Source organism: Vulpes lagopus, chromosome 6 (genome assembly GCF_018345385.1).
Source record: "Vulpes lagopus strain Blue_001 chromosome 6, ASM1834538v1, whole genome shotgun sequence".
Lineage (NCBI taxonomy): Eukaryota > Metazoa > Chordata > Mammalia > Carnivora > Canidae > Vulpes > Vulpes lagopus.
This window is the reverse complement of record NC_054829.1, coordinates 27507454-27534775: the sequence shown is the minus strand read 5'-3', so window position 1 is coordinate 27534775 and position 27322 is coordinate 27507454. Positions and strand designations below refer to the sequence as shown.

Sequence of the window (27322 nt, the reverse complement as noted above, 5' to 3'; positions counted from 1 at the left end):
CATCCAGCTCTGCCCCTCCTTCCCCATTTCCTCCCCATCTGCCATATATCTAAGCAAAACCACAAAGGATGAAGTGAGAGTTCTAGCTCCTACATTGGCGACATGAAAGTCGCCTTCTTACCAGATTTTGTTCTCTCTTCCCTGTGGAAGAAGCAGCTGCCAGTGATGAAACTCTTCTTTTGCTGGACCCATGATTCTTGAAGCATGTAGACTTTAAAAAGCAATCTGGTCATCACTAAGCAAATAAAATACAACTTCATTCATTCTGATTCCACAAGCTATTTCCCAAGGATAGGTGGTTCTAACTAAGCAAAACACTTGGATTATATACAACCCCTTGAGAAGTTTGCAGGACAAAACAAAGCACTTTAAAAAATTCAGAGCTAATGAAAATAAATAATGTCTGGAGTCTCCCTAAGTGTATCAGTAATTTCCACATCCAAAAATTAGTTTTTACCAGTAAGAGTAATTTTATATTTGGGAAAGATTATCGTGCATGGTAGACCCATTTAGATTTGTTACTTTTTCCTTAACTCTGCTCAGAATAAATGTAAATTCTTAACTGTGTGACTCGATTTATGCCGGTACAAAGTAACAAAAACAATGGGTTAATTGTGGCAAAAATATAAATATTTCTGTCAGGTTGGTCTCCCTATGCCACTGCCCACTCTAGTGCCCTTTCTCCAATCTCATAAGAAAGTGAGGTTTTACTCTGTGTCCATAAGAGAAGGGCAATGCTCTCCTCCTCTCCGGTGGGACTGTCATATTGGGGAATGTAATGTGAGTCCAGAGTCTCTCTGGGCAGTGAGGCCGTGTGCTCGTTGCCGGGGATGATAAAAATGATGAAACTACGAAGATGAATCAGGACTGCCAGCACCTACTGAGCACCAGGCCCTGCTAAGCACCTGCATGAAACATACCCTTTGGGCAGTACAGGTGTGTATGTGCCCAAGCCCACGCTCTTAACTGTGAAGCTACTTTCTTCTGGAAGTCTTGGGGGAAGTTAAGCAATGTCAGATTCTCAGAGCTGGAACCCAGATGGGGCCTGGACATATGTTGTCCCTTCCCAACCCCACTCCCCGCCTCCAACCCAGTACATTTATATCAAAGGTTATCAATCAATCATGCAGTTATCTGGGGGTAAGGACAGCTGGCTTCCAGTTGCCTGACTTACGATCCAGCTAAGGAGCCCTGCACTCTGACAGCTTGCTAAATACTCCTCTCTCTCTCTCTCTCTCTCTCTCTCTCTCTCTCTCTCCCACCCTGTCCATACAGTTGAAGCAATACACTTGGGAAGCCTTATAGCTGCCCAGGGCTACATCTTTCCAATCTCAGACCACGTTCTCACCATGAAGGATGATGGCACCTTTTACCGTTTCCAGGTAGGCCTGCCAGCTCAACCCCCTGAAGAACGTTCTCTAATCATCTGATCTCAGATTAGAACTACCTACAAAACTGAGAGTATTTAAGGGAGCAACCCTTACCTCCCCCCAGCACTGGGAAGGCCAAACAAGCTTTTATTTGGGCCATTTGTTGGTGGATGGGGTTGGATTTTCCCCATATTTCCTCATTCATTCTGAATAGCAAACTTTTGGGAGGTAAATATCACCCAGTTGACAGCTGAGAACACTGAGGAGGTGCTCTGAGGATTAATAAGTCTGGGAGGTGGCCTTGATTTGAGCATAGGTCAGCCCAATGGCAAAGACTTCAATCTTTCTACTCTGGCATACTGTTTTCCTAGTGTGCAGTTTCTATCTGCTGCCTAACCCTTCCCACTGATTTTCCTCTCCTTTTCTCAGATCCTGTCCTAGAAGGAATTGAGGCAGAGGATAAGGGGTTGTGTCAAGGTCAACACCAAGGGGTTTGGAGTGGAGTTTTTCAGATAGAACCAAAGGGTATCCTAGTCTGCTCTAGCTACTATAGCAAAATACCACAGACTGGGTGGCTTAAGCAACAGAAATTTATTTCTTACAGTTCCACAGGCTAGAAGTCCAGGATCAAGGTTCCAGAAGGTTCCGTCTGTGGTGAGAGCTCTCATCTGGACTTTCGGGCAGCCACTTCTCACTGTGTCCTCTCAGTGAAACCCTGCCTGAAAGAGACAGAGAGAAAATGAGTTCTCTAGCAATTCCTCTTATAAGGACACTAACCCTGTGGGGTCAGGTCACCACCCTTGTAACCTCATTTAACCTTAACTACTTCCTTACTCCAAATACAGCCACGCTGCAGACTAGGGCTTCCACATATCAGTTTTAGGTGGACACAATTCAAAGGGATAAAAGGAACTTGGAGCTTACATCCCCGTAAACTGTGCTCATCTTACTTCTACTGTCTTAGGATAAAAAATCTTTGCTGTGTAAACTAAGTCTCTCATTTTTGCATTTATTTTGCTCACCTTGGATTTCATTTCTCAATACTGAGATTAAAATGTTGACAGCCTCAGCTGCATTAAGAATGGGAGAAGAGGGTGGTGTCAGCACAAAGGAAACAGGGGCGGGGCGTGTCACTAGGAGGGTTCCTCACTGGGGGCTGGAGAGGGTAGATCCTGGCTCCAGACAGAGGAGAACAGGGGCTGCCATTCCCTTGAGTCCTGACATTGGTGCTCTTTTGCAGGCCCCATACTTTTGGCCTTCGAACTGCTGGGAGCCTGAAAACACCGACTACGGTGAGCAGTGAAGAAGTGTCACTTCTGGGAGTGTGGAAGACAAATGCCTGGTGTCTGGGTGACTACCACGCAGGGAGGAGGGGTCGCTATCCTGCTTAATCCTTTTCATACCATTGACATGTAATATGCTCCCTGTTCCACATAATGAAGAAAGGCAGTGCACACCGACAGTTGCAGCCTCTGGAAGGGAATGGGGGAAGGGAAGAAAAGTTTTATCAAGCTGGCCAACATGCTCATTCCAGGGAGCCATGGAGAACCAAGATAGTGGCTGCTGACCAGTCCTTTCTGGGGCAGAGTTTCAGGAAGGGCTGGATCAAGGGACCACCTCCTCCTTGGTCTTTCTATTCTCATAGCCTTGTTGAGACTTACTAATAATTCATTGGTGGTTTTGATAGTTAGAAGTTAGGGGGAAAGGGAGACAGACCAGAGAGGAGTGTACAGAAGTTACCCTGGACTAGGAAAATAAGAGTGGCTGAAGTTGGGAGCTTGGCAAGAACAGAGTTACTTCTGTCCAGGCAGATATCTGTCAGACTCTTACCACATAATCTCCATGAGACTCTTTAATATTTCCACATGCCCACCCTCTAAAGAAGTTATATTGTCTCCATACTCCAGATAAAGAACTTGAGGCTCAGAGAGGCCACACCCTCACACTTATCACCTTGTATTCTACTTATCTGGATGTCCAGTCAGTCGTAAGCTCCAGGCAGGTACTGGGCCTCCCTGTTCATTCTTTTTTTTTTTTTAATTTTTATTTATTTATGATAGTCACAGAGAGAGAGAGAGACAGAGACAGAGACAGAGACATAGGCAGAGGGAGAAGCAGGCTCCATGCACCGGGAGCCCGACGTGGGATTCAATCCCAGGTCTCCAGGATCGCGCCCTGGGCCAAAGGCAGGTGCTACACTGCTGTGCCACCCAGGGATCCCCCTCCCTGTTCATTCTTATGCTCCCCAGTGCAAAGTTCATGGCTGAGGTTTAGTTGGCACTTTGTAAATAGTTGCTGACAGTTCTGGTTCTTTCTTAAAGGTGGTTAACAGACACTCAATAGAAACATCAGAATTGGAACTCAGATCTGAGTGGCTTCCAGGCCCATGCTCCTTTCATGGCCTGTCCTTTTGCACAGCATCCTTGTCACTGACTTCGATGCTAAGGCAATCCACAGTGGCTCTCCTTGGGACTGGGGCACTTGGTGAGACACACAGCTTCTCCCGAGGTACTTTGGAGGATTGCTTGCACAGCAAGGCAGAGGCAGCTGAAGAGTATGGAGGGAGGTGTGCAGCTGGGTAGTGTTCAGGGAAGCCTGTCCAGGAGACCTTGAGATAAGTTAGATTGGCTTACTCCCAACACCAGCAGGTGGGAGCGATGCCAAGGATGGGGTGTGGATGACTCATGGCTTGTAAGGCGACAGTTGTTGTTTTCAGGTCTGAAGGACGGCCATCATGCAGGGGTCTCTGCAGCTATCTGCAGGTACTACAGTGGGTCCCCCTGGAACTGGGCTGTACTCTAAATGATGTGATAAGTGGATAAGCAAAGCTTCCAACTCAAAATCAGAGCCACATTTGGCTATTCACAAAACAAGTTCTTCTGGGGCTGAGGTACTGCTCACAAAAGCCAAACTGGAAATTTGAGTAATTGTAGCTCAGATCCATGCAGCAGCCCATGTGCCCTTGTGAATGTAAAATCCAATATTCTTACAGGCCATGAAGAGTGGGGGGAGGATGACAGGACCAGATAACTAGACCCTAGTAAGAGGAAGATACCTACTTGAATAGGTATAAAGCTATTTTTGAGTTATTCAGTTTCATAAAGCTTCAGTTATTGGAGTTATTGGGCACTGCGTACACCAGGGCATTAGTTCCTTTTCTCTACATGGCTTCTCCACATATGATTTCAGTTGTGCAGCCTGAACAAGGATAGAAATAACTATTTATATCAGACTCTCATTAAAACAAAATTATTTTGGCAAGTCGGATGGAGAAGTCAAGGTATGAGATGCAAAGGTACTCACCAGCATTTACAAAGCAATTTAGTCAGAAAATCAAAGTATTTACCAAGAGAGAATTTAGGACAGCAGCTCCAGGGTCAACTGGCTACACTAGCTGTGTGATCTTGGCAAGTTAATTAACCTCTCTGTGCCTCAGAAACTTCATGTGAAAATTAGAATAATAATAGTACTCATTTCCTAGTGTTATTTTGTTAAGATGAAATGCAATGCCTATTACGTTTGCTGTGTGACCCATGGTAAGGACTCAATAGAAACCATGGTGATGGTTAGTATTACTACTACTAAAGTAATATTTGACAGTATTAGTTTTGTGATGACCCTCTTGCCAGAGAGGATGTGAAAGCAAAGCTTAGAACACAAAATAGGGGCAGCCCCGGTGGCTTAGTCGTTTAGCGCCACCTTCGGCCCGGGGTGTGATCCTGGAGACCCGGGATTGAGTCCCACGTCGGGCTCCCTGCATGGAGCCTGCTTCTCCCTCTGCCTGTGTCTCTGCTTCTCTGTGTGTGTGTGTGTCTCTCATGAGTAAATAAATAAAATCTTAAAAAAAAAAAAAAAGAACTCAGAATAGGTATGATTTGGATTGATGAAAAACCAAAAACTTTCATTCATTCAACAAATCTTTACTGATCACCCACTCTGTGTCAGTTGCTATGGCACAGATTTGAATAAATCACAGTCTTATCATGTAAGCATTCCAGGCTGGGGGAGGAATCATTGTGGGAAGGAAGAGAGTGAGGAGGAGTCTGATCTGAGTATTCAGAGGTTTCATGTTGATGAAGAATGACTGAGAAAGTTGAATTGTTTGGGAGGGGCAGTTTATCAAAAAGCCTTTGGAGCCGGGAAGAAACATTTAGAATGGATGTAGCAGCCTTAGGGAGTCTCAACAATGGGGAATGACCTGAAAACATTCCCTCATCTGTAAAATGAGGATAATCATAGAACCCACCTCATAGGGTTATTATGAGGACTGAGTAAGTGAACATTTAGAAAGTCTCTAGACTAGCACCTGACATTCAATGAGCTTCATGTAGGTGGTAGGGGCTGTTATGGTGATATTCCAACATGTAAAACACTACTTGGCACATAAGGGGCACTCAGTAAATGTTTAAATGGGTGAATGAATGAATACATGAATGAGTATATTATTATGAATAAATGAATGACAGTGAATGTCATTATGGGAAAAGCTCTGAACTAGACATCAGTTCTAAATCCACCTCTGCCACTAACCGGCCTATGGGTAAATCACTTCACCTCTCTGGGCCTTTGGTTTTCCCATCTGGCCATAAGGGACCTGTGCTTGATGGTTACCAAGGTTACTTCCAATGCTAAAATCCCATTGTATCAAAAAGCAATTCAAGGGTATGAGAAGCACAGAGACATACATGTTAAGGCAAACTTTGAAAAGGGAGTCTGTCCTTTAAGTACATTGAAATAGGAGTAGGTCAATATTTTTATTGTTTAGTTGCACATGTAGTATACAAATCTGTTCACTTCAAAAATTTTTAATGTTTTCTATTTTTATCATGGTGAGATGTGATGAGCTTGAAATGGCAGTGGGTCATCCAAATGAGATGCCAGGAGGTAGGATTGCCAGGTGTGAGGGCAAGGAGACAAAGATTTTCCAATGAGAAATTAAATATCTGAGAAAAACCAACATCTGAGCTTAAAGTGAGTCTCCCAGATGCCCTGTGATAGGACTGGCTGTCATTACCAGTGGCCATTTGATTGCTTAGGCATTAGAGCAAGCATGGTTGAAGGCACCATAGTAGTACAGACAAGCCCCAAGTTCTATACCAAGGAAAGTTTGATTTAACAGCTACAACCTACCTACCTAGTTGTGGTGAAGAGACTCCTTAACATATGGCATTAGCCCCAGGGGAAGCAAGCTGAAAGCATGTGACCAGGTAGCTCAAAGTCATCAGGAAGGGTACCAGCTTTGCATTCCATGCACGGTATTTTACTTTACAACCTAGCTGGCCCATTTTGACCCAGATGAGTTAGATATTTCTCAGGATGATTCTGCTTAAATGAAGTCCATAGCCCAGTCTGGGTTAGACTTTCTTGAGTCTTACATTTATCCAGTACAAAATACTGTTTGGGGCAGCATTATCAAAGCAGCTTTCACCTCCACTGAGCTGCTCTGCTCCTGGGTCCACAAGGCCAGTGTGGTAGGGATGGTGACAGGCTCCTCTTTAGTAGCCCCCAATTCCACAGGCTGCCTACATGGTGGTCCAAGAGAGTGAAGGAGGTAATTTGTAATAGAGCAGATGCCCCTTCATCAGACATTATGGAGAGTTATGGCTGCCTGGTTCTTTGGAAAAGCTGGTAAGTGGAGGGTTACGAAAAAGAGATACATTCCTACTATAATCACTTCATATCAACCAAAGCTAAACAAAGATACAATCTTTTGACAGGTTTATGAGATGGACCAAAGACTCTCATCGATTATGGGCCCCAGTAATTTGAGTTTCTTTCTTAACTAAAGCACACTCAAAATAAACCACCCAGTTTTGCCATCTTTAAAGTGCATCAGGAATTTAAAACCACTTTTGAAGCAACCTGTATGTTTACCCCTTTCAGATTTTTAGTATTTTTCCTCATTTTTTTCAGTTATTTCACCTCCACCAAACTCATGAGCATTTGTCTTAGCCAACTCTTCTTTATCAAATTGTTGCAAACCATTCACCTGGGTCTTCATAGAAACAGCAATCTCTTTTCACATCAGTTTCATCAGTGATATATGGTATATAGTGAACATACAGTATTAAAATAACAGGTGTGTCTGATATAGACAGATTTGAGAGCAAACACAACTGACTCTCATCTACATATAACTCAACTGGCATGAGCGGAAGCATGAGCATGTCAGAGGAGGCTGCCAGCCATAAGGTGCAAGCATATTGTAGCTGCCATGAGCACATTTTTCAGACCACATGAGGAGGTTGGTTGATCCAGCAAGGATTTGACCAGATCTCCTAGTATAACTAACTTGTCAAAACACAGGTCAGCCACAGGTCCTCTCTGACCCTCTCTCCTGGTCATCCCATTGGTCAATCATATTGTCTACTTGGCACTGGAGAAGGAAGGAGATATTGAAGAAGGAGACATAGGGAGAGGAAGAGGAAGTGGTGAAGTCAGGTTTCAGGAAGAATCCTCTGGCAACTGAGGGCCAAGAACCCTTCCTTAGCTTGGGAAGAGAGACCCAAACTGTCCAGCCTTTCCACTGTTCATTCACTCCACCTGGAAGTCCAACACTGATGCTAGGTATAGGGATTCAGGCTGAGTAGGACACAGCTTCTGCCCTTGAAGAGCCCTCGGCCCAGAGCCAGGGACAGTCTAGTAAACCCGTAATTATGGTGCACTGGAATTAAGTTCCATCGGTGAGAATTGGTAGATGCCATCTGGAACACAGAGCTAGGTCTTCCAAGATTAATAGAAGGTTACCAGAGAGAGGAAAAGAAGAGGGAAGTGGAAACTTTCATGCAGAGAACACACAGGTGGAAGAGTGGAACTGAAAGGGGTTTGGTAGCCTCATATGCCCAAGTGAGGCAGGGAAGGAAGAGGTTGACAAGGTAAGCAACGGGATCTTAAAGAACCAAGCATGCCACCATAAGGAGCCCAACCACTCTTCTGAGGTCACTGAGGAAACAATGCAGAGAGTGTAGGCAGGAAGGTAACATGACCATATTTGTAAAAGGTGACCCTGGTGGGGGATGCTTGGAGTGAAACAGAGTGAGGAGGGTGAAAGGGAGCATTCAAGACTTGGAAGATGGAGTCCTCATCTGATCCTGACCTGCTGGAAGATTCCTGGACATTAGGTGTCATGGCTTCCACATGGAAGCATATCCTGCACAGATCAGGGCTGGGCACACAGGGAACGCTGGCTGGATGGCTGGGTGAATGAGTGGATGGACAGACAGTTGGATGGATTTGTGATGCCACCACACTGCTAGTTTTGCACATGTTGTAATTTCTCTTCTTCCGTCAGCCATCTATCTCTGTAAGAGGACAATGCAGAATAAAGCAAGGCTGGAGCTGGCAGATTATGAAGCAGTAAGTATGGTTGTATTTCAGCTTTGGTGTGGGTGGAGAATAAAACCCTATCTGCAGCTCTGTTTCTGCTTCTATTTTTCCTTTTTTCTTTCCCTAGTCCCTTTCAGGCAGTGGAAAGGAAGTCCCTTTTATTTCCCCTCCTTTGTTCTCACCTCTTCTTACCATCCAATAAAATTGCATCTTTATTTAAAGAGCTCTCAAAACTCAGCAATAAGAAAACAAACAGCTCAAAAATGAGCAATGAACCTGAAAAGACATTTCACCAAAGAGGGCAATAAGGATGACAAATAAACACATTAAGAGATGTTCAACATCATTAGCCGTTAGGGAAATAAAGATTAAGTCCATGGTAAGATATCACTTTACAGACCCATGAGAGTAGCTAAAATAAAAAGACTTGGGAATGCCAAGTGGGAATGCAAAATGGCACAGCCACTCTGGAAAAATGGTTTGGCAGTTTCTTACAAAGTTAAACGTACACTTCCCATATACCCAAGCTGTCCGGCTCCTAGGTATATACCCCAGAGAAGTCAGAACTTCTGTTCACACAAAAATCTGGGTAGAGCAGCTCTGTTTGTGATAAGCAAAAGCTGAAAACAACCCAAATGTGCTTTAAGAGGTAAATGGTGAAATAAACATTGCGATGTCCATTCAGTGGACTCCTCCTCTGTGGTGAAAAGGAGTGAATTATTGATCCACATGACCACTTGGATAAGTATTTAAGACACTACATTGAATGAAAGAAGCCAGTCTCAAAAGATTACAAACTGCATGATGCCATTTATGTGACATTCTCTTAAATACAAAATGGTATTAGGTTTTGTATTTAAAACCTGTAACCTGTTACATGTGGGGGTAAGATGTGGCTACAAAGAGACAGCACAGGGAGTTTTCTGAGGGTGATAGAACTATTCTGTATCCTGACAGTGGTGGTGGTTCCAGGAATCTAATCTATACATGTGTTAAAATGCATAGAGCTGTACGCAAAAAGGAAAAATAAAGGAGCCGTATGAGAATTTTTAGAACTTACTATATGATAATTTTTGATTGGATCTTTAAACCCAACTCCCCTGTTCTTGGCCATAGAATCTAAGGACCAAATTCAATCCAGAAGATAAGATCCATATCAGATGAAGTATATGCATTCCCAGTTTTCCTCCTGCACCACCTTCTTTCACAAAACGTGATTCCTGCAAAACTTGGAGGTCCTGCCACCCTCATACCCATTCCCATTTAGCAGGGCCAAGGCACCGAGGACTCAAAGACTCAGATAATTTTTTAAATATTTCAAATTTATGATTGCAGAATCTTTCCCCCAAACCAAACTTTCTATGGATCACAGAGAATCTGGGAAATTGGCCAGACTTTCATGTACCTCCAGAAGGCATGGAAGCTGCTGAGCCATAAAATAAATGACTAAAGCGCTGGCAGCTAGGGGGAGAGGCAGCACTGGGGACAGTGATGAGTACTTCCTTGATAATCCAGCATTAATAGGACTTCCATCCGGATCCTTCCTTCCAAACGTCCCTCTTGTGCTGCCTCAGTTTTCCTTCCATATTAAGTGTAAGGCCCACTGCATCAGACTGTCACTGCTAGGTACCTGTGCATGAGCCAGTGGGAAATAGTCCCTCCAGGACTATTGACCTAGGGCCCCAGGACCTGGCCAGTGTGCTTATCAATGGGAGCCATTAAACATAAATATGTGGGAACATTATGATCTTCCCAAGCAAATCCTAGCAAGGCTGTTCTGTGGATCTGAGTATCCTGGGCACCCAGTTCCTGTACCCATAAGCCCTCATGTGCCAGCCATCACCTCTCTTTCAGAATCTTCTATCCTACTTTTGTGCACACAGTGTGAAGTGCTACATCCCTGCCCTAACACGACCTACAGAAAGACCCAGCCTGCAGAAGTGTGGGTCCCCTCCACCCTGTGTCTCTCTTCCCCACATTTTCCATGTTTTAGAAAAGGTCCTAAATAGAAAAAGAAGCATCAGCTCCTGGTATATTTCCATTTTCTCTTCTGTTGCCATATAATGTTCTGCTTTAGCATTTGTAAAGAATATGGCATTAAGATGTTCTTTCAGGTTGAAGTTATGCCTAAAAGGGGGTTAGAAAATTTTAAAAGTATTTTGTTTTCAAAATTCAGTAATCTTATTAATTTTTTTCTGACGATACGTTCTCTTTGTAAAATCAAAACTTCAAACAGCAAAGAAAGGAGATGAAAGAACCTGCAATTCTTCTCCCCTAACCTTTCTTCTGTACATACATTTTTTTCCTTGACATAAAAACTTAAATCATACACTGAACATGATTCTGTAAGCCACGTTTTCCCCAATCATGTGCTGTAAGTATATTGAGAATCTTTCCATGTCAGTAATAATAATCTAGATTATTGGTTTTGATGACTGCCTAGTATTCCATGGTATGACCGTTCATAATTTATATAACTGCTCCCTAATTGACTGATGTATAGGCATTGCCAGCTTTGCTTCCTAGAGCAGCAGAAGAATCAAAGGAACAGGGTTTTTTGAGGTACTCGTACACTGAGCCTCGGTAATAACTGAGTTTAGGTGTGTTGATCTTCAGCTGAAGCTCCTTTTATATTAATAATCCACTAATGAGGGTAATCAATTAGCGTTGGCATGAGCTCTATGAAAATACATAGCATAATGTGGGCTCTGTCCTGCATTCCATCAGAATTAGGTGGGTCATTAGGGGACCTGTCAAACACCAACACCCACCCCTCACTGTCCTATTGTGCCACCTGGTAAGCCTACAGACTTAGAGAAAAGGCTTCTCCCCTCTTCCTCTAAAGGCAACCCTACATGCCTTTTCTTTCTTTCTTTCTGTTTTTGGGTTTTCCTTTCATGAACATTACAAATATAGACACTCCTTTTTCTCTTGCTTTTGAATCCAAACTTTCAAAGGCATGAATGCCAGGTCATCAGCGTTTTCCTTTCCTGCCACTTTCCCAGGCCCCTGCTTGCTGGAAAAGGAGTCATGGAAATCCATACTTGCTTTTGCTCTCAGAAATGTCCAATAGCCTGCAAAGACCCCCCTCCCCATCCCTTCCCTAAATCCTGCATAAGTAGCCACAAACCCTTCTCCCTATCTTTAGCGGTCTTGATGACAAGCAATATATGAGTGGTGTTATAAAATACACAAGAGAAGAGGAATCAGGTGAACCACAGAGACTTTGGATTTAATGGGTGTGTAAATGAATATTAATAGTTCTACTCTGTACAGCAGGGTCTGGTGCAAAATCACATTGGGTTCACAGCCAGTGGATTTAAAGTGGGGTGCTGCTGTTCTGTTGGGAGTAACCAAAATAGATGACTGCCTTGTAATAAGCATAGGTGTCGATGTGCAAACTTACAAAGATTAATGCCCTCTCGTTGATTTTCATTTCTCATTAGGAAAACTTAGCAAGACTCCAGAGGGCCTTTGCAAGGAAGTGGGAATTCATCTTTATGCAAGCAGAAGCACAAGTGAAGTAGGTGAACTTAACAGAGACCCTGGAAAAGAGAAAAGACTCTCTGGAATGTGGAGGTGGTGTGAGAGTGGTATTGCCAAGGCGGGGTTTCCTTCCACGGCGGGCCAACTATGGTCAATGCTGTCATCTTGCATGAGAGCAGCAGAGTAGAAATCAAGGCTAGATGGATTAGTTTCATCTTTGTCATCAATGGCACTCTGAAATAACTTCAAAAGCAGGTGTTCTAGCAGCCAATGGGCTTGCTCCGCAATGTAGAAATCTGGTTAGAAGATGTTCCTATTTCCTAAAGAGATTGCCAATGATCCTTCTGTGCTCAAGAGCTGAAAAACATCAGACCTCCTTTACCTGTAGGTCTGGAGGTTTTGTCTTCATAGGAAAACATTTTGGAGCTTTAGGGAGCCAACTCTTCTCCCTTTCCCCCCAGAGGAGGGGTTCAGAACCAATCAAAATAAGGTGCAGAAGTCAGATGTTGGAAGCCAGTGTGTTTAAGATTATTACTGATAAAAGGCAGGTTATAGGGTGCAACTTTGGGTCTGTGACCACAGTTCTTTACCTGGAATTCAACTCGCCCATGCTGAGCAGAGCTGGATATCTGCAGAGCCCCCCACCCCGGGGTAGAGTTGAGCCCTGTAAGTTCACTGCATGCAGAGGACAGGCAACCTGAGGACAGGCTGACCCAGGGCCCAAAAAGGAACCACCCTAGCTTTCTCGATTTCTTCTTTCAGATCAACCAACAGGATTCAGGCCCTCTTTCTCCCCCCAGAGTACAGGAGATGAAAGTCTAGCTGGAGTGTTTGCCCCACACTTTTCCTTCCCAGGGAGTGTAGTGGAAATTTCTCCCTCTCTAAGGTAATATGAGAAGTGGCCAATAACTGTCTGCCTGCCCACAAGCGTGGTTGTCAACCAGACCCTTTCAATTCTAGGCAATGAGCTTGCTCAGGTTGGGTTCTCTCTTGCCCCTTCCAGCAATGATCTCTGATTTAGCTGGAGGTGTTAACGGAAGAAATAGGACAGAGGAGGGGATGAGAAAGGGATGCTGAGCTAGGCCAAGGTGAGCCTTTTTTCTCTGGGCACCGCTTGTCCCTGAGCAGCATCTTCAAAGGACTCCCTCTGCACTCTGGGAGCCCATCACCCAGCGCTGGGTCTCAGGCCATGTGGGTGAGCCTCCATCACAGGTGTGGTTGCAGTTGGAAATTACCCGAGGACTTTAGGTCCAGTGTCCAGCATGATTCTATTGCTCTTCCCCTCCCTCTGTAGTGTCTGCCTTTCCCCTCTGCCCATGACTCCACACCCCTGCAGACCACCTTGCGGCTACCGGCAGCCCAGGAGGGAGGAGGGCACTGGGCACTGGACACTGAGCTGAGCTGGAGAAGCCGTGGCCCCTAAGGAAAGAGAAAGTGGGAGGTGGTGGGGGAGGAGAAGACAGTTGAGCCTGTGTACTCAAAAGCCACTGCGAAGCAAAGAGGAGAGCTAATTTGCACTTTCAGGATCACACAGCAGTGCATGTTTAAAAAGGAGGGAAAATTGTCACTTTGTACATATATGGTATTTCTCGATTAACTTTTTTGATTAACTCTGAGATTACATTATAATTGTGGGCCATTGAAGTACACAGTAATTATCACAAAAATCACAGGGTGATTATGGTTTATTTCAGGCCAGTAAACTAAAGTGCTCCCAAGAGAGCCAAGAACCAGAAGTTACACAACAATTAATCTGTTACTTTTTACTTAGAGAGGTAATATGAAGTAATACAGGCTTGAAAAAAAAAAAAAGAAAGAAAGAAAAAAAAAAAAAACCTCTTATCTATGTTACTGACCAGAACATAAAGAATTTGTCTTTGTCACCTGTAATTTCCCTCTTGCAATTTGTGCCTCCCCCAGCTGAGGCCAGTGATATTTGCCTTCTGGATCTTGTCACATGCTAGGGATATTACTCGGCTTTAGAAAGCCAAGTGCTTTAAGTGACTTTTAAAACATGGAACATTTCTATTGACTGTCTCTAAAGCAAACTTTCAAATTTGACGATGAAACACTGCAAAGCCTATGGTTATATTCTTTCCTATAATATGAATGCAGTATCCACTTTGATGGGGGGTGCATGTCCATTGATAATTCAGCTCTGAATAATCTAAATCTTAATCGTTCAAATGGACAGTTGGGTTCTGGTTCTCTCCTTGGGCCCAGCATGTTCATCCCACGTCTGTGATGATTTGTGGTCCAACCTAGAACAAGTACTCTTCCCACGGGCTGATTTCTCGAGGTTTCCTTGAGGGAATGGTCTGCCACATTTTACAGCTCTGCAGAGACCAGAGACCACACAGATGCCAAGAGCCCTGTGTGCACTAAGCTCCTAGAAACGAGAGCCTCTGATTTCCTTTCTTTGCTCTTTCAGGATAGATCGAAAAAAGGACAAGACAGAAAGGAAAATTTTGGATAGTCAAGAACGGGCCTTTTGGGATGTGCACAGGCCAGTGGTGAGAAAACTCTGCTTGGTTCTCTATGATTCTGTCTGTTTTTTGTTTTCTTTCCCTCCTTCTTCACTCAAAAGAAAAGACTATCTTTAGCCACCAGGTGTCTCATTCTTAAAAGTAAAGTGAATTGCTAAACTTGGTGAAATTGGTTTTGCCATTCAGTCAATTTAATCTCCGTAGGTAGTGCAGAATGTATGACAGTTGCAGCTTTTAAAAATTATTCATCCATGAAAATATGGACTTGGAAAAGGAGAACCGTGGGAATTCCCCTTAGGACCTCTGGGCCCCAGAAGTTTATAGCCCCAAATTAGGCAGTTTCTGTTTGTTTGTTTTTTTCCATACATTTGGGTGTTCCCAAAATTGGGTACATAAATATTTACAATTGTTAGACCTTCTTGTTGGACTGTCCCCTTTATTATGATATAGTGCTCTTCTTCACCTCTTACTTGTCTTTGGTTTTAAGTCTGGTTGTCCGATACAAGAATGGCTATTCTGGCTTTCTTTTGACATCCATTTGCATGATGGATGTTTCTCCATCCCCCCACTTTCAATAAGCAGTTTCCATGTCTACTGTCATTCGACTCTAAATCTTAGAATAATTTGTCTTCAAATGCAGCCCATTGTCAGTATTCACGGTAGTTACCTTCTGCAAAGGAGCCGTGCATGCTGAATTAGTGAATGCTGAGCCATTATCCTGGGAGAAATCCAGGGTTAGGTTCCTGCCAGCTCCTCGATGCCATCTTGTCTTCAAGTGATCAATACATAACCATGTCGAAAGCCTTTTTCTGTTTAAAGACATTTTATTTAATGTGTGTTGATTCATGAGTACTGAACTCACGGCCACCAGCACTATAGCTCATGCCTGAAGGGGGCTTACCTGGCACACCTTGTTCTCTGACAGGCACCCCACGGCCTTCTTGCAAGCAGGTACACTAGACGACACCACACTATGCTTGGGGGCCATGTGAAATAGCAAAATCACCAACCAGAAGCACAGAAACGTGGAAAAGGTGGTCCTAAATAGACTGTGAAAAGGACACTGGTTTACATTAAGAGATGAAACAAGAAGCCTCTCTTGGAACAGGCACATGGGGGCGTTCACAATTTTGGCTGTTCCGCACCTGTCCATGAATGATCACAAATGTACCACAAATATGAATTTGGGGGTTATAAATAGAATTTAGCTCATAGGTCAGTTCACAAATACAAAATCCCATGCATAATGAGGTTCGACTTTATTTCGAATTTCCTATGATTAAAACAACTCTTGCATTTTCTTCATGAAATGGAACTAAAATGAGGAAACTATGTCAGTCCTTTCTAAAAGCTGGTCAAAAGAAAAACCCAAAAGCAATTCCCCATCATGCTATTGGATTGTGGATAGATGGTCAAATAATGTCTAGTAAACAAAGGCTGTGGCTAAATCTATCTGGCCACTCTGCATAAGAAGTTTACTCTTATAAACTGCACATTCTATCCTCTGCATGCCACCCCCTACATAATGGGATGTAGGCTTTTATATTTCATATGGGAACTTTGTGCAGAAACGCATAATGAAGACGAAACATCTTGGTAAAAGGCATTGTAAATGGCGAAGTAGAGATAATCATGTATGGTCTGTAACGGGAAAGACAAAGACTGGGTCTGATGATGTTATTTGAGTCACACTGAAAGGTGTGATTTTCACTTAGTAATTTATATGATGATTCTTTTTTCCTCAGCCAGGCTGTGTGAACACAACAGAAATGGACATCAGAAAATGCCGGCGTCTGAAGAACCCACAAAAGGTTAAAAAGGTTCGCTAGTTTAGCTGAATTAAAAATTCTTGACGCAAATAGCCCTTCTGTTTCTGGTACTGTTCAAACAGTCATTTGCTATTTGTTAATTCTACCCCGTTTTGTCCTTTGAAACCATTTCATTCATTCATTCTACAAATATTTGTGGAGTGGCTGGTGTGTACTTGGCACCGTTCTTACTGCTGAAATAAGGTGGTGAGAGTCGTCACAAAGCCTACAGTCTGGTAGGGGGGTGGGGAGAGGTGAACCCCCAGACAGAAGTGTCAAGAGGGCTGCGTCAGGGAAATGCTGAATGGCACCGGGGGGGGGGGGTAGGGTTGGGGGGACCCCACACTGGGGGCTTCCTAAGGGCTTCCAAAGCAGGCTCAAGTGTGCTGAAGCCTGCAGGTTAAGTAGCAGTTGGCTCTGGAGAGGAAAAGAAACTAAAGGAACAAAAAAATATCAAAGTCCCACAGGTGAAGGTGAGCTTTATACTTTGAAAGTCCTTTATATAGCTAGATCATCCAAATTCAAATCACCATCACACCCAACTGTGAATGGGCCAGTGTTTCACTATCCTTGAAGGGACAGTGGCCATGGTACCCTCAAGGGTGCCACACTCAGCCCACCCCACCATTTGCATATCCCAACTTCACAACAGCACCAGGGACCATATTGTAGAAAAACATGTCTGTCCCCCATAATATGAATTTCAAAAGGTTAGAGATGTAACCCCCAGACATTCCTATTTCTTGTAATAACCAATGCTCTCCTTTTGTCAAACACACACACACATGATATGATATATATATCAACTTTTTGAATCTATTTACATATTTTATTCTTTGGATAGTCATGCCCTTGTATGTATTAGACTTTATGATGTTCATCTTAAAACATCCTCATTTAATCTTTAAGGGCCCCCTAATTCTAATATTCCAGAATTTCATGGAGCTCACATCCACTCTATCTGAGCCCTTCTTGATTTTACAGATTTCAGCTATACATTGCATAGCCTTTGGGGGTTCATTTCATTCCCAAAGCAAAGATTGTCTTTCATCTGTCTCTAGCACAAGGACCAGCTTAATAAGCAGCCATAGCATGCAGAGAAACTGAGGCCAGAGACCTATTTGGCTGAAAAGGAAAGAATCTGAAACCCTGCCATCTCAGATTTGTACCAGATAAGCATGTCATCTGCTGGGGAACAGAAAATCTAGAGAGGATCTTTAGTGCATAACTCTCAACAGTTGTTCTTGAAACTTCTTGTGCCTTAGAATCACCTGGGCCCTTTGATAAAAGTGCAGGTTCCCAAACCCTACCCACAATGACTCCGATTCAGTAGGTGTGGGGTGGGGCTCAGCAATGTGCTTCTTCTTTACCAAGTACCCCCAGATCATTCCATTCCTCTATGGACCATATGTGGAGACACACTGATACTCAAGAAACTGTTGCAGCCTAGTGAAAGGAAAGCTCTTCTCACAGTGCTAGCCCAAAGATGGGACAAACTGCCTCAAGAGGAAGAGCTCCCTTCACTGTAGAAATTTGCACAGAGGCTGATCACTTACTGTCAGGATGTCACAGAAGGGATAGGAAGCATCAAATGAGCTCTTGCACTGCCTACCCTGAGGTGCCCTGCAATTCTGAGGGTGCGTGATTCTGTGTTCTTGCTTCTTCTCTAGTCTGTGTATGGCGTGACTGAAGAGTCCCAGTCGCAAAGCCCCGTGCACATACCCAGTCAACCAATCAGGAAAACTACAAAAGAGGACATCCGGAAACAGGTGAATGAATTGACTACTGCACTCCCAGGAGGAGACGTGGCCAGTTTGAAAACCCTTTGAATGTTCACCTCTGAAGGCTGAGTGAGCTTTGAGTTCCTGGAAACCACAGTGGAACCCAGCTGTGGATGACTTGAACCTCTGAGTGCTGTGTGTGAACAACCCATGGAAGTTTGAGAGGAAAAATGCTCTACCAAGCTCCCCTCAGCAGTTATTAGAGAAGGACATAACGGAGTTGTCCCAATGCCTCGGGGTGACTGCTGTAGTCGGGGTTCCCACAGAATAATATGGGGGCTGAAGGGGGAAAGGGCGGACTGGTGTCACAGGGTCCTTAACATAGTAATGCACTGACAGAGTAAGCCAGCTCAGAACCACCGACTTCATTGCTATGATTCAAAAGGCAAGTTTACAAATAAAGCCATCCTCACTCTCAGAACCACTTCAGCATTACTTGGTTCAGTGTTGTCTTCCTTCATGATGAGAAGCTAACTGGTCAACCCAGGTCAGCAGACAATGGCTAATTACATTACTCCTTTCTAGAGTTCACTGGCAATTAAGTAACTTTAGGATCTTTACATTATGTTTTACTGGCTTCTGGCAGTGGGGGTGGGGGGTCCTGAGGTGCCTGCCCTTGACAAGTTTATTTTGGGTGGGGAAGAGGAAGCAGATGTATGCGAAGAAGCTATTTGATGATCTAGTCAAGTATACCAAGTGCATGGTGGGTGTGATGTAGGTGTGAAGGGTGCACGGAGGGAACTCACTAGAAATTAGTCCAACCAGATATTTACAGTGCCTGTAAGTGTTGCTAAGCTTTGTAGGATATACACCACTGCCTCTAAGTTTGCAATCACTTTTGGGAGTCAAGACTTAGGCTACCACCCAGTACAGAAGAATATTGACATAGGCTAAATCGTAGAATGTGATTCCTGAGTGTGGTGGAAATTTCCAAAAGAGCAAATGATCATTGGAATACAAAGCTGGAGGGTTGGCAAAGGCTGGCCAGAGGTGCTGCTGTTTGGATATTTTTGGAAATACAAGGTTTGGGTTCATGGGGTGAAGGGTGAAAAAAAAAAAGTTTGGTCTTAACACCTCTGTTCTATCTTTCCCCAGATAACATTTTTGAATGCACAGATTGACAGACATTGTTTAAAAATGTCCAAAGTGGCTGAAAGGTATGTTTCTCCTCAATAATATTACTACTTTCTTCTAATTTAACAAAAGAGAAGTGTGACGGGGTCGTGGCTAACAAGTATGCACCACGTCAAGAGGCAGACCGTAGTCATTTCTTAAACTGATGAGTAAAAAAAACTGCAGGCCCTTGTGCGAGTACAGCTAAGACAGCAGACCTCCCTTGAGTGATGTCAAGAAATGTTTTGTTGCTGAAGCTTTTCAGGGGTGACCACGGGACCCTGTCAATCTAGGAAGAATGTCCTTAAAAGCTACATAATGCATTTTTGCCTTCAGCCTCTTGATTAATTCAAATAGAATTGCTCCCTTTTCAGCTATAAAATGCCCAGGTTCACTTTATAGGGGGAAAAAATTATGTGTGCCCCTTTGAGGTGCTGGCCACGCAAACAGGAGGGGGCTGGGCCATCAGGAGGCGTTCCACCTCCACACACCATCAACCACAGAACTGCATCAAATCAACTGTAAAGAAAATATTTGGCACCTCCAGCCTGGCTTCCTCAGGAGCATTTGTGCTACAATCTGCACCGGTAGCTGGTTCCACTCCCACTCCGTTAACTCATGGGAAACTCAATTTTGTCAACTAAATGGTCTGTTTTTCGAATTCTCAGTGAAGAGGAGAGACCACCTGGGGAATCTGTTATGGAATAAATCTGATCGGACAGTCCCAAACTGAACGTTTGTTCAGCCATATGCTACTGTTGAAGCGATGACCAGTATCCGAGGGATCAAGGGCTTATGCTGGGTCTTAGCATTTCCTGGATATCAGAGTAAAGTGGATCCTTTAAACCCAGCTCACACAGAGGGCTGGCTGTGTGTTCAACCTGTCAGCCTTTCTCTGCTGGCCCCAGGTTGATCTGCATGCTCTTTCTAGATAAATAACAACAAATCGGGGCTAAGAAAATTCTACTCCCAAACCCAAACCCCTCAGTGAACATCCTGTGTTCAGGGGGCAAGGGCAGCCCTGGATTTGCACTGGAATCTCTGATGGCATCTCATATCTACTCCGGGACTTAATGATAGTGTCACTATTGATATTCTGGGCAATTTTGTGCATTTTAGGATAGTTAGCAGCATCCCCGACTTCTTCCAGCTAGATGCCAAAACCCACATCACAACTGTGACAACCAAAAAAAAGTCTTCAGACATCATCAAACGTTCCCAGGGCAGGGCCAGAGGGGAGGCAGCATCAAGTCACCGAGATTCTCAGTAAGAGTCACCGAGATTCCCATTTTCCCCAACACAAGTACTTTGGAAGGTGGCCACTGACTGGAGCTCAGTTTGACTTCGACACAGATTGCTGTGGAGTCAGGGCTGCAGCTGACTCTGCAAGTCACAGAGCACCCCCTCTGCCCCCCTCTACTGTCATGATGCGGGGCTTCCCAAGTACCATGCTCTAAAGTTGCTTTTCTGATCTCACTGTGGTTGCCTTTGTTCCAGAGAGTGCCCTTGAGTGAGGTAGCAGGATGACCTTGACTGCATTGGTACTAGAGCCTGCAAGGGACTCTGCGCTTCTTTCTCTGTGGAAGAGGGACAGGAACGGTTATCCTTGTGTGCTGGGGGGATCAGTGCTAGTAAAGCCTGGCCTTCAAAGGGCACATGTGAGTTTGCAGTCCTAAGAGAGCAATGTGGGGGCGGCTAGAGGGAGCATCTTCCCTTGGGTCAAGTCACGCAGGTCCAGTGGTTTTGAGCAGGACAGTCCAGGCAAGGAGGGGTTCAGAATGGGTTTCTCAAACCCTCGCTCTGGGGATTTGGATTCAGTGACTCCAGGTAGATCCAGAGGAGCCTGCATTTTGAATAATCTGCAAGAGGACTGACCAGGCCTTTGAGAATTAGGGGGAATTTGGAGGGAATTTGCCACTGCCTGGCCCTCACTGACCTGAGAGCTCACAGGGGAAGAGGCATCCAGCTTTGTCTGATCTCTGGGGGATATGGGGAAAGAGCCTGAACCGAGCAGCCTGAGGGAAGCCCACTGACTCCAGGCAGGTGTGCTGAGGCCTGAGGCCGGCCAGGGAGACAGTCCAGGTGGGGCCAGGGAGACAGTCCAGGTGGGGCAGGGAGCCTGGCAGGGCCTACTGTTTGTTTGTTTACTGCTGTCAGGAAGGGCCCCACCTGATAGCATCTCATTATGCCTGAGAGGCTGCTCCCCTGGCACTGGAGAGATTATTCCAAGGAGCCACTCCGCACTCCTAGCTCCGAGCTTCAGGAGTCTCCTCCCAGCAGAGACTAGATTTTATTCCCAGCAGCAATAACTGGCAACTTTTCAATGTGACACAAGGGTTTTTCATTAGAACCACAAGGAAACTCCCAGATAGAGAGGAGGAGGGAGAGGAGCCGGGTGTGAGCAGGAGATAAAGCAGCCTGGAGCCTTGGCCTGTCAACGGCTCAGTGGGGGCGGGGACAGGGAGGCGGTGCTGGCAGCTGGCCTTGGGTGAGACTGCTCTGCTTCCCAAAGCTGAAAGCTGAGCTGTCTCAGGTGGGCACACACGTCCCCATGCTGGTGATGGGTGGGGATTAGCCATCAGGCAAAGGACCTCGTCCATGTCATGCAGTTCCCCGGGAGCTGATGCTGGGGAGAGGCGTGAGGGCTGGTGATGGTGAAGATCCGGTTCCAAAAAGGCAGGAGTCAGGATTGGGTCAAAGGTTTTGGCCACACCCACCCACTCCCCAGAAGGGAATAAGGAAACTTGGCCTACTGAAGGAACAGAGCAGAACAATGTAGGGGATGGGTGTGGAGCCAGCCATCGGGGTTGTGATCCTGCCTCTGTCATTTCTAACTGTGTGACCTTGGGCTGCTTGCTTCAGTTCTCTGCCCCTCTGTTCTACTTCCTTAAAGGAGAGAGAGCAGTAGCACTTAACTTAGAGGGTTAATGAGCTCATCCAGGGCAGGAGCTTCACCCAGTCCTTGGCACTTGCTATATTTGCAATAAATATGAACCTTTATTATGGTTTTCCCCTGTGGTGCTTAATGGTGTCTTGGAAAGAAGCAGAATTCAAGTACGTGGAACAGAATGAACTGGGTGCGTGGTGTTCAAAGGAAGGAACAAAGGGCAAGCCAAGGAATGAAGCTGGTCCTGCAGATGGCAGCTTTGTGCTAATGCACTCCTTCCACCCTGTCTCTTTTCCGTCTGCTGCACAGAGAGCCCTACGAAGGCCCTGCAGTCCACAGTCTGTGTGTCTGCCCTCGGGTGCCTCTGATAGCACCATTAATCTGGCACCTTTGAGGAAGGAAGGGCCAGATGGGGAGAGTTTGGTTCTTCTGCGCAAATCTTCTCAGGTCGTCCTGGTTTCAACTGTGCTGTCCCGTTGTCACCATGAGTGGTTTCAGGCCAACATCATGGCAACCAACCTCCATTTCCCAGCCTATGCTCCTTTTGCACCTGGAAATAATACAAAGTCCTATCTGTTACCCGATTTTTGCTTTGGATAGTATGGTCTCCACACACACAAATGAATTTCCCAGATAAATAACATTTAACACCTTAAGCTTTTTATGTGAACTATTTTAAATGAGAATCTTTTACTTTAAAAAAAAAAGATTTATTTATTACAGAGAGAGAAAGGGAGAGTCTCAAGCAGACTCCACACTGAGCACAGAGCCCAACACAGGGCTCGATCTCACCACTCTGAGATCACCACCTGAGCCAAAACCAAGAGTCAGATGCCCAACTGACTGCACCACCCTAGTGCCCCAAAATGAGCATCTTTCTTAAGTATGGTTCATGCATTTGCCTTCTTAAAGAAAGGACACTATTTTTCAGTTAGTTTTCCTAGATGACTTTTATACTGTGCTTTAAAACCACCAGTGATCAGGGTCTTACAAAGTGCCACAAACTGCTTCCCTTTCCCTAAATAGCCTCAGACCATAACAACCTTTGAGTATCTGTTTCTGCTTTTTTAGTTATTGGTTTGTTTTCTTGTTCCCAGTCAACAATCTATAGCAGACCAGGTGTTTCAGTTAGATATCGCTGAGTAACAACTGGCCTCAAAACCTAGTGGCTTCAAACAACAGGCATTTGCTACTGCTCACATGATTATGTGCCAGCTGGCTCCACTGGGTTCATGCTTGCATCCGTGTGCAGCCGTGGATTGGGGAGGCAGCTCTGGGATCATCTTGGCTTCAGCTGGGTTAGGATAACCTCAGCTGGGATACTGGGCTCTCCTTCACATAGTCTCTCATCCTCTAGCTCACATGAGAATAGCAGAACTTCAAGAGAGCGTAGAAGCAGGCAGAGCTTCTTGAGGCTGGGAACTGGCACTCACACTTCTGCTGTATTTTATTGGCAAACACATGCCACAAGCCCAGACCAGATTCTAGGGCTGGAGAAATAGACTCTTTTTTAAAATTGATCTGCTATACCAGGAAATCAAATGACCAAGTTCCTTAGCCTTGGTCCTAAAGCAAGAGTAAAGAGTTTTTTCCAAGGGATGTGCTCTTCTGAATTCAGACGATGAGCCTCAAGGCATAGGGTTTATGTCCTTGTAAACTCTGCTCAGAGGCCCTTTGGGTCATATATCTCACCAGCGTTCCCTCAGTAGTTAAAGTTACCAAATAAATGAAGTCTTACTGTCCTTTGCCAGAGTTCTCAAGGGAGCCCCTTTTTTACTTACCCAAGCCTTATAGCACTTGACAAACCAATTTGGGAATGCAAAACTCTATACATTTTAGTTCCATTTTAGTTCAGCATTTGCCTGAAAAGTTTCTGTGTTTTGTAAGGTTTCTGCAAAGACTTCTCCCCATTCACAGGGGCACTGAGCTATGCCCAATCACTGCAGGAGTCACGCCACGCTGCCCCACACAGAGAGATCGAGTTGTCTCATTCCGTATCCGCCTGTGTGCTTGGCTGTCCTTACCCTATCCCTGAGAGTCATTTGTGCACCACAGCTGACTGCTGAATTGGTTTTTTACATCATCTTGCTTGTCCATCTTAGGATCGCGGCTACTCTCTGAAACTGGATGCTGGTTCCTTCTCTGCCTCCCAGCCCTCCACGATCATGAAATGTAATTAACGAAATGAGATAAGACAGCAAGGGGCTGGATACCCTAAGGGTTATTAAAAACCTACTAGGGTGATGGAAGTCCAGGAACTTAATGCCTAATGATAATTTTGGGGAAGGAAAAAAGAGGCCAAAGAGGTCATTGCAACGTGGCCTTTATGTGATTCCAGACACCGTGAGATCCTTGCTTCTCCTTTTTCCCAGCCCACTTTAGGCGACAGAGAAGGAAAGATCAGAGGCAATGTAATAGCCAGGGCGATTGTATCCAGACCAAGACCTAGAAGCACTGAAATATCTGGCCTGGTATATACTCTTCTTTCTGGGGGGCTAATTTCAGCTTCACGTCCCTTCACTCATCCCAAGTTTCCCCAAGGAATGTATTTTCTCTTGGTGATCCCCAATTTAGGAGTTCTTTATATCCTCTCTTTTTCTCACCTTCTCCAATGTGAAAAAAAATGTGATGAATGAATGAATGAATGAATGAATGAATGAATGAGAGACCAATGTTGCTCTTTGCTCTCCACAGTGCTACTTGGCTTTTCCCTTCCCTCTCTAGCCAGAGCCTCTTCCTATCCTGGTTCTCTTTAGTGCAGAGTCTGGCAAACTGCACATACAGTTTGAGGGGCTGCAAACACACTCTTCTAGTCACCTTTTCCACATTCAATTTCCAGGTTTCCTCCCCATGTAGAGGCCCCAGTTTCCTAATGAGTGCTGTAGCACCCTTGTATTATATTTCTAAAGTAGGAGTGATGGTCACTGGCCCAAAATGCTTTATACTCGATGCCTTCTTGTCCCACAGCTGCAAGTCATCCCTCACTGTCCATCTCCCTGGTCTCTGTGTCTCCATCTTCTCTCCCATCTGCTCTGTGGACCACAATCCATACGTGTACATCAATCTAGGGGTCCCTTCCAGGCCCCCCCTCAACGCATCACTTTTTCCTCCAACTCACCTTACTTTTTTTGTCATATTCTTTACAAAATGTAGCAAAATTATGTCACTATTTTTTGCTAAGGGAGAAAGGATGAATTCTAAAACTTCTCTCTCAGATTTTTTTAAGTAGTTGGACTAAAAGTTTTCTAAATTTGCTATTGTTATTTCTTTCCTCTCTAGGTTTATCAAAGGGGGAACCTAATTAACAAACTGTATTAATAACCCCATATTATATACATACAATTAGTTGACCCTTGAACAACGCAAGTTTGAACTCCACTCATACACAGAATTTTTTTCAATAAATATAGGACAGTACTATAAATGTATTTTCTCTTCCTTATGATTTTCTTAACATTTTCTTTTTTCTGCTTTATTGTAAGAATACAGTACATCATACATATAACATACAAAATATGAATTGTTTATATTATTGGTAAGGCTTTGATCAATAGTAGCTATTAGCAGTTAAGTTTGGGGGAGTCAAAAGCTGTATGGATTTTTGACCGCACAGGGGTTCAGTGCTCCAACTCCCATGTTGTTCATGTTGTTCAAGGGTCAACTGTAATATATATAACATATATATGTCATATATATGAGTCCTCATATATAAAATATGTATATATGTGTGCGTGTATATGTATATATGTGTGTTTATAGTAACCCATGACTACTAGTTAAAGTTGTTAGAAGCCATGACTTTGCTCTTAGCTCAATGTGAGCATCATCCTGTGATCCAGAGAGCTGTTCACTATTTCATGGCACTTGTAGTTCAATAATATTGACTGAATGACTGACCATGGGCTCTACTCTTGATAGCCAGATGGTGAATTTCTTCCCCTTTCTACAAGGAAATGGAAAGAACTATGGGGATAAATTGGTCAGCTCCACACTCCACCCAAGAACCAGTTCAAAGCATCTGATGATGATGGATAGCCTTTTTGCTAATGACTGGTGTGTCAGCATCTTCTAATGATGTGAGAATTTGGCATTTGATAATAACAACACCATATACTAATCAGAAGGAGGCAGCAATAAAGGGACAAGAATGTTAAAACTGCTCAGTGAGAAGTCATGTTCCTAATGGACTTCCCCTGGATTTCTTGTATTTAGTTTTTTTCCATTTCTTCCTGTACTAGTTAGCTCAGGTGGCCATAACAAAATACCACAGACTGGGTGACATAAACAACAGACATCTATTTTCTCACAGTACCAGAAGTTGGAAGTCTATGATCAAGGTGCCAGCAGGGCTGGTTTCTGGTGGGGCCTCTTTTCTTGACTTTGCAGATGGCCCCCCGCTTGCTGTGTCCTCACATGGCCTTTCCTCTGTGCACACACACACAAGCAAGAAAGCTCTGGTATCTCTTCCTCTCTTTATGATGAAAGTCCTAGCAAAACAGAGCCCCACCCATGACTTCATTTAATCTTAGGCTCTATCTTCAAAACAATCACATTGCAGGGTTAGAGCTTCAACCTAAGAAATTTGGTTGCGGGGTGGGGTGGGGGGGTGGCAGGACAGTTCAGTCTGTAACACTTCCCTGTTCTGCCTTAGGCCCACCCACATACCCAAGGATCTGTGAGCATTGTTGCTTGTATGCTATCATGTGCCAGCTGTCTGCAAAGCTCTTTCCTTGCCTCTCTGTTCTCTCTCTATGCTTTTCCTATCCAACTCAAGTCTTCCTGTAGTCATTGATGTTGACTTTGGACTCAAACTTTCTATCAACCACTGCTACCTCCCTCATTGCCTGCTGGCCCATTTCATTGTCTTTGTGTGTCTCCAGGAGACTCTGGTATCTTGTCTGTGCACTGCAAGGAAGTGCATGTTCTGGGGGAAAAGAAGCCTCTCTAGCTAATGCTACAAAGAGCTGCCTTCATTAACTGCCCTTCACATTTCCATCACCTTCATCCTTTTTTTCGATTGTATTGCTTTGTTGCCAAGCAATAGAACCCCAGCTTGAACCCAGTT

The 27322-nt window shown here is 44.4% G+C and overlaps 1 protein-coding gene across 5 annotated transcripts in view; it reads left to right on the top strand.

The window, feature by feature from the left end:
* RGS6 (regulator of G protein signaling 6) overlaps nt 1–27322 on the top strand; it is a 548429-nt gene that overhangs the window by 450469 nt on the left and 70638 nt on the right. For all 5 annotated transcript variants that reach the window (XM_041759142.1, XM_041759143.1, XM_041759144.1 and 2 more), the window contains exons 5-12: nt 1276–1382; nt 2611–2662; nt 8662–8726; nt 12143–12219; nt 14614–14695; nt 16414–16488; nt 18147–18245; nt 19353–19414. In XM_041759142.1, coding sequence (XP_041615076.1) covers nt 1276–1382; nt 2611–2662; nt 8662–8726; nt 12143–12219; nt 14614–14695; nt 16414–16488; nt 18147–18245; nt 19353–19414 — 619 coding nt within the window. The remainder of the gene's footprint in view (nt 1–1275; nt 1383–2610; nt 2663–8661; nt 8727–12142; nt 12220–14613; nt 14696–16413; nt 16489–18146; nt 18246–19352; nt 19415–27322) is intronic.